At 52.0% G+C, this 7,878-nt stretch overlaps 1 protein-coding gene across 2 annotated transcripts in view; it reads left to right on the forward strand.

Moving 5' to 3' along the window:
• Nucleotides 1–3,324, forward strand: part of PEBP4 (phosphatidylethanolamine binding protein 4) — a 246,566-nt gene extending 243,242 nt beyond the window's left edge. For both annotated transcript variants that reach the window (XM_081091130.1, XM_081091129.1), the window contains exon 7: nucleotides 3,059–3,324. In XM_081091130.1, the coding sequence (XP_080947256.1) occupies nucleotides 3,059–3,255 (197 nt within the window). In that variant the 3' untranslated portion in view covers nucleotides 3,256–3,324. The remainder of the gene's footprint in view (nucleotides 1–3,058) is intronic.
• Nucleotides 3,325–7,878: the final 4,554 nt, after the last annotated feature.

Consider the following 7,878-nt stretch of genomic DNA (forward strand, 5'->3'; position numbering starts at 1 on the left):
TCCCAGTCCCTGGGTGGCTCAGGAGACAGGCATCAGACACCCTGGCTCTTTCTCCCTGTAGCCGAAGGCCTCTGAAGTGCACTCCCCACTCATGCCCCGTCCCTAGAAGAGCCCATCCTGGGTGGGTCCAGGGCACACAGGCAGTGGTCAGATCTCAGACAGCAGCAGCACTCTTCCTGCGTGGCAGTGGCCCCTGCAGCCCGGGACCAGCAGTGCCATACAGGATGGGGCTTTCCTCCATGCGGTAACATGGAAGCCACAGCCTGCAAGCTCCCAGTCTCATACCACACACCCCTGAGGGCCTGACTCACCCCCATGCCTTCTACAACTTGCACTGGGTCAGTTCCTCTTGCCCTTTGTGGCAGGAAATGGGGGTGTAAGGAGTCACCGCCAAGCCAGGGGAGGAGGCAGCGGGAGGCCAGCAGCCTCCTGAGGGACAGAGGGCAGGTCTGAGGAGCTGCCCACGAAGCCCAAGACCACAGGGTTGTCGGAAGTGGGACAAGCTCCGAACGCCATCAAGGAAGCCATCGGAGCTAGGGGAGGACGCAGTGCTGGAGCGGGAAGCCAGGTCTCCCTCAGGGCACAGGGGATTTCTTTCTGCCATTGCCCTGATCTCGTGATGAGTTTCAATTCCCTCCTTGCCACCCCGGTTCCTTCCTGCCCTGCTCAGTGGGGAAGGCCCGCTTGTCCCCATGCCTGCCACACACCAGTTCACCCAAAGCCCTTCACCTGGCGTGAACATGCACACACATATGCACACACATGTGCACCCACTTTCCCAGGGTCATGAACCACAATATTTTTCCAGCCAGCCAGGCTCCCTGCGTGTAAAGGCCTGGCCAGGCCTCCTAGTGGAAGACCCACAGGGTCAGTTACATACCTCTCAGCCCAGCGGCAGCCCATATGATAGGAGAGGCTCTCTCCAGGGCCCGGCCACCCTTGCCCCAGGAGAACTCCTGAAACCGCTGCTGTCCAGCCCAATCTGAACACAGTCACTGAGCCCAATAAAATTTGGGTGAACCTAAAGAGGCCCTTTTCCCCTTTACCACTAAGAAGCAACCTCACCAGAACTCCATCTATGCACTAGGGATAAAAAATAGTCTCCCTTGTGAGGATTAATTGAATGAATGTGCATGGAGTCCCTAGAACTGTACCTGGCACATGGAAAGAACTCTATCAGCCCTGGCCAGTGTGGTTCAGTTGGGTGAGTGTCGTCCGAAAGGGCTCCGGTTTGATTCCCAGTCAGGGCACATACCCATGGGTTTGATCCCTGGTCAGGGTGCATCTGGGAGGCAACCAATCGATGTTCCTCTCTCTCTAAAATTAATAAAAACATATTTTTTAAAAAAGAAAATACTATATTAGTGTTTTACTATTATTTTTTGGCATTATCATTATTATTATTTTTATTTTGTTTCTTTGAATGAAAAATGTCCTCCCCTTGAGAACATCTTTGAAATGCAAACAGCCCCTGCAGGGAGGGAAGGTAGATGGAGTATGGGACACTAGCAGGAGGTGGGTGCAGACAGAGAGCCACCGGTGGTACATGGGCAACTCTGAGAGTCATTGAGTCATTCCAGGATGCCAGCCGCTCACCCTGTTCTCTCTGTGCATTACTGTCCTCCATTGATCCAGGTCGTACACGCCACTGCCTTATACCTGCCACTGTCTTATACCTGCCACTGCCTAGCTCTGCTCTGGACAAGGTCTTCCCGGAGCACTCCCTCCGCCCAGGGAAGGTTACTGAATTTAGCAAAAAAAAAAAGAGAGAGAGAGAGAGAGAAAAGAAAGCCCTGGCCTGATGGCTCAGTTGGAGAGTCATCCCACACACCAAAAGGTTGTGGTTGGATTTCTGGTCATGGCACATACCTAGGTTGTAGGTTCAATCCCTGGTCAGGGATTGAATACGGGAGGCAACCAATTGAAGTTTCTCTCTCTCTCTCTCTCTCTCTCTCTCTCTCTCTCTCTCTCTCTCCAATAAAAACATATCCTTGGGTGAGGATTAAAAGAGAGAAAGAGAGAGAAGGAAATACAGAAAGCCCAGTTCAATTTGAATTTTAGATGAACGAGGAATAAGTTTTTACTATAAAGATGCTCCATGCAATATGTGAAACATACACTAACAAATTATTTGTTGTTTACCTGAAATGCCAGTTGTACTGAGTGTCCCGTATTTTCTCTGGCAACCAGCTGCCAAGGGTGCCTGAGGCCCAAACTTTGGGAAACAAGAGCGTGGGAATATGCCTCTGACCACTTCCCTCAGCCTCTCCCCAGGGCCCAGGGCTGTGTCCTCCCTGCCCTGTTACTGGGCCTGTTCACACTTGCCCCAGAAGATCCACCTCCCTGATGCCCCTGGGCTTTCTCCCCTTGGGGGGGCCCCTCAGACCTGAGCACAGACTGGGCTTCTCCCGGCTCCAGCCTGGGTCACCTCACCCACACGCAGCTCCCCTCCAGGATCCAGGTGCTCAGGAGCAGAGAGAAGGGGTCCTGGCCATATCCCCCACCCCTTGACCTCTGCCACAGCCAGGAAAGAAACCCCGCTGCACAGTCTCTGAGGTGGTGGTTGGGGTTCTGGGGAGGAGATTAAATGAATGGCACAAGCACTTCCGCCAGTCTCAACCCCAGCAGCTGGGGTGACCAGGTGTGAAGGAAAGAAGCTTTAAGGCTTCAGTCATAAGGTCAAGAAGGCCTGCAGGAAAGGAGGGTGGGTAGGGAAGTGTGCTGACAACCTGATTGGGTGTTTCCTTTCAGCATGTGACTGAGGCAGCAGAATTATGCTGAATAAAGGGCTCTGGGGATGAGGCTAAAGGCTGCTCTTGACTCAGTCCAGATTCATGTCCCCGATGCTTTCTGGGGAGCAGCCCCTTCCTAGGTGCTCTGCTAACATCCAGGGGTGTCCTGCAGTTGGAGCCAGGGGCACCCCAGGTGCTCAGACCAATGACCAAGGGCATCTCCTGCTGTCTCCACTCCCCCAGAACTGGCCTCTCTCTCACCCCTGCCAGCTCTCAAGTCCATGGTTCTCTCTCATGGCCTCCCTGTGGTCTGTTTGTCCTTCCAGGCTTTTGGGAAATGGACAAATTTCTGAGTCGCTTCCAGCTGACTGAACCTGAAGCAAGCACCCAGTTCATGACCCAAAATCACAAGGACTCACCAGATGCCGATGTTCCCGTCCGAGGAAGCAGTAAGCCCAAAGACCAACTCAAGACCTCAGGCCTCGCCTTACCGGTGTGTGTCCACATTGCCCACCACCTATAGTCTGGATGTGGAATCCCCGCTGGGTATGAAACCCCTGCTCTTCCAAATTAAAAGAAGAATTGTCCAGGGATCACTGGTTGGATGTTTTGTTTTCTAGCCTGTCCTCCTTCAAACACCCAGGACAGGAACTCAATCGGTGTCCAGCACTGAGGCTTATAAATGCAAGTGCGGAGGGGACTGTGGCAGGGATAGCTGGACAGGCAGGAGGTGGAGACCCCCAGCCACGAACCTTCATGAGGCGCACTGTGTGACCTGGAGAAAATCGCTCACCCTCTCTAAAGTGTTGCTTCCTCGGTAAAGTTGAGGTAGGAAGAGCAGGGAGGGGCAGCTGGTTTATCTCTGGGGTCCTTTCCAGCTCCAACATTCAACACCATTCATTCAACAACTACTGTCCGTACCTACTACATGCCTGACCTTCTGGTAGGTGCTGGGGATCCAAGTGTGAACATGGCAGACAAAACAGGGGCTTACCATCCAGTAGGGGAGAGGAAGTTGCATCAGATGACCACAAGCAAATTATAGCAAATGTGACAAATGCTCTGAGGGTGCAAAGGGGACTTGCTTTATGATGGAGGGGGAGGGTCGGGCAAGGCCTCTCAGAAGAAGTGATATTTGACTTCATGGCTGAAAAGCAGGGTAGAGATTCACTATGAGTAGGCACATGGGTGACCAGCATGGCAAAGAGAGGGAACACCTCTGGGCTCCCATGGTGAGCAGGGGCATGAATGGCATCTTCCAGGAAATGAAGGCCAGTGGTGTGGCCACTGGGACAGGTGGGCAATGACCAGAACATGCCAGGCCTTACAACCATGCTAAAGTTTTGGATTTTACCCTGAAAGCAAGAGGAAATCATCCTATATAATAAAAGCCTAGTATGCAAATTCTCCCCTCGGTGGTTGTTCAACTAGGAGTTCAACCGGGAGACTGGGAGTCCGGGAGTTTGACTGTTAGCTATGACGTGGCCCTGCGACCTCTCGCTGGCTACCTGGGGGCGGAGGTGATGAGGATTGAGGTACAGTGAGAATATAGGGTGTCCTCTGAGCTTACTCTCACTTTCCCTGCTACCCTCCCCGGGATGCCAGGGCTCGCACAAACCAGGGCACCAGGGCAGCCTCCCTCCCCCATGGTGCCAGGCACCTGTCAGGAGTCTGCCCTATACCTGCGCAGCGTCTTCTGGGTGAACCAGGTGGCAGCTGCTGGACCTCAGGGGCTGGTCGGGCTTCCCATGGGTTCATGCAGGAGCCAGTCTGTGAGGCCGCTGGGAGAGAGCACGCTGCCCATGTGGGAACTCAGGTGCTATGACTCAGGCAGAGGGGGGCATGTGGGGCCTCTGCGGCCAAAGGGCCCAGGTGCTGCCCAGGACCCAGAGGTCAGCTGGGACCTGCCCTTCCATGCCAGACGCTCACACTTCAATCACCAGCCAAGCCTAGGGACTGCACCCGTGCAGGAATTTCATGCACCGGGCCTCTAGTGAAATGATAAATAGATTAGAGGGCAAGAGGGGGCATAATCTATTATATGCTTTTAGAAAGTATAAAGAAACTCCTTAGTTTCTGCAAAGAAAGGATTTTCAGTGACTATCTGCCCTGGACGTCCCCTGAATGTCTCTTGGCTTCCCCACCAAGGACCCCTTGGAAGCACCTCTGAGCTATGGTCTCATTCATACCCTGAACCCTGGTACCTCAACTACTCCACTCCCAACTCCAATCCTCTCAGCCCCTCAATCTCTGCTCAGTTTCCCTCCAAGAGTTAACGCCCTCCCCCAACCCCCCCCCCCACACACACACACACACACACGCACACACTCCTTGGCTAAAATATGCAATGCTATGACTCAGGTGTGCACAGTGCCTTGAGCTCCCCAGATGAAAGGGGCAGGCTGCAGCCGGGCACCCCGTTATTACCCTCTTAGATCCAGGGCCCACATTATCAGGAAGGCAGAGGCGCCCTGGCCACCCCTCAGCCAGGCTAAGCACACTCCTAAGTCGCTGGAAGATTTTCATGGTGAGATCTGAAGAGCACAATGGGCTGGGAGACTGCATGTGTGAATTGGGAGGGAAGTGGACATGTTTTCCCCTTCACTGATAAATTCAACGCCCTGCCTAGGTGGTGGACACCAAGTTCTCGTTCTGCAGAAGATCCATTGATGCCAACCCAGGCAGTAGAAACTCCCTACTCCCTTCTACCCACCAGACAAGCTTGTCAGCAAAGCTAAAAGCAGAAGTACAAGGAAGTGTCCATTTGCAGTGTCATGGAAGGCAGCCTCAGAAGGGACTTTCTGGGTGTATATGAACCTCACACTCCCCGCAGCCCCCACCCCACAGGCCCAGAGTGTAATTGGCAGCTCCTGTTGGGGCCCAAGGCTGGGATAAATAGCAGGTCGGGTTCCTAGAGCAGCCCCAGATCGAGACACATCCTCCCCTCTTCTGCTTTTAATTCTTTGCGGCTAGCATGTTTATTTTGGGTGAGGAAAAAAAAAATCGGATGTTTATCCTTCGAGGAAATTATCGGCTTGCTTTCCTTCCTCCCCTCTCCCCCTCCCCATCCCTTCTTTTCCCCTGGTGTTTTTGGGCTTTTAGTTCAGCTATAGGAGAGATCTTCTGTAAAAGAACAAAGATGGCCCAGACTATAGGCTAAAGACAGCCTAGCAGACAGTCCGGGAAGCCTTCTCACTCAGTGGCAGGGAGAGAAAACCTGGAGGCCAAGAGACCTCGGGGAAACCCACCCTTGACTCAGCTCTCTGCCTGCACAACACTTTGGGGCCCCTGTCCCTTTTCACTGCCTCCTCCAATCAGAAACAAAATGAACATGGAGATTTCTCAGAGATCTCTAATGAGGCAGCTACGAAAATTCATAAGGGACATTCGTGACCCCTGAACTGATACTTTTGTCACCATCATCATCAGATACCATTTGTTGGGCATCTTCTGCATACCAGGAACTGTGCCAAATGCCCAACATGTGGCACTCCATTTAATGCATTCCTGCACAATTTCACAGCCCATGGGCCTTCATACACATTCTCTCATTCGATTGTCACGACACCTAATAATGTAGGTATTGCTATTCTCCTTTTCTAGATAAGGAAACTGACATTCTAGTAAGTTAAGGCACCTACTCCCAGCTCTGTAACTAGTGATGAGGAAATCTGAAGTTAACTCAAGCCTTCTCACTCAGTGCTCAGAGGCCCAGAGGACTGGAATTTTACTCTCTGGGCTACATAAAATAAAGGCAGACCTTTCATTCATTCAGAAGCCAGTTGGGCCAAGAGGGAAGGCTGGAAGTTACAGAAGAATTTAAGGGGTGATTCCCCCCAAGCATCTTCCCTCCCCCCAAGTTGAAGCTATTCTCAACCAAGTGTGACTTGTGGGGAGGCCCAGCTCCTGGACACTCACAGCAATGGCCTCAAGGTCATTATCATCCTCCCACCCCACCTGCCCAAGGCAACTACCCAACAGTTTACCATCCTCAACTCACAGAACTAACCCCTCCCTCCTGTGTGATAACTGTTCTTAGGAAAGGAAGAGGGGTGAGGAAGGAGGGGGAACCATATAGGAAAACTTCCTGATGGTGGCAGTGATGGTGGTAATGATGGTGGTGGTGGTGGTGGTGGTAATGGCAGTGGTGGGTGCCAGTATCAGGGCTGAGCAGCCCTGGCGTAGGAAGAAAGCCTGGTAAATGCATTAGGTGGTGTAGTTTTAAAAGCACAATTTTTTGTCCAGCCAGTAGTGGTCAGTGGTTGAGCATCGACCCATGAACCAAGAGGTCACTGGTTTGATTCCCGGTCAGGGCACATGCCAGGGTTTTGGGCTCGATCCTTGTTGCGGGGGAGGGTGGGCATGCAGGAAGCAGCCAATTGATGATTTTCTCTTTCACTGATATTTCTATCTCTCTATCTTTCTCCTTTCCCCTCTCTCTCAAATAAAATTTTTAAAAACATATTTTTAAAAAATATAAAATAAAATAGGACTCCAGGAACACCTTAATAAAAAATAAATAAATAAAGCACAAGTTGTATTACCTGGTATTCCTGAATTCACATAGAATCTCTGCTACCTGATAGTCCTGTAACCTCAGGCAACTTAACTGTTTGGATCTGTGTTTCAACTGCAAAAAATAGTAAAATTTTAAAAAGTGGAAGTGCCTTCCTTAAAGATCTGTTGCAATGGTTAAATGAGATAACACGGGTGACACCCAGGCGTATCGCCTAGCATTCAGGCTGCTCGTAAATGCAGGTTTTCCTCTCCTTGCCTGCCTCCACGGCACCTGTTCTGCTCCCCAGCTTAGTAATTGGAGAGTCACTCTCCCCAGATGACAGTCCTTCCCAAGAGACCCATGAAAGGACCAAGCCCCAGCCCAGTATCCCACTCCCAAGCTTGGCAAAACATTGGGTGGCTTGGATCAGGAGAGATAACTCAGTTCCTTAGCAACTAACAAGCATTTCCCTGTAACGACAAAGACCCTTCGCTCAGAATGCTCCCCCTCCCACCCCCTCGCCTCTCCAGGTGCCTGATTTCAGTGCAGGAGTGGGGCTAGAGCTACCCACACCCCCCCCCCCCCCCGCCCCAGAGGTCTAGGGGCCTCCTGCCCCACCTTCCCAGCAGTCCTGATATGTTACCTGTA

Source organism: Myotis nattereri (assembly GCF_964212035.1).
Source record: "Myotis nattereri genome assembly, chromosome: 5".
Lineage (NCBI taxonomy): Eukaryota > Metazoa > Chordata > Mammalia > Chiroptera > Vespertilionidae > Myotis > Myotis nattereri.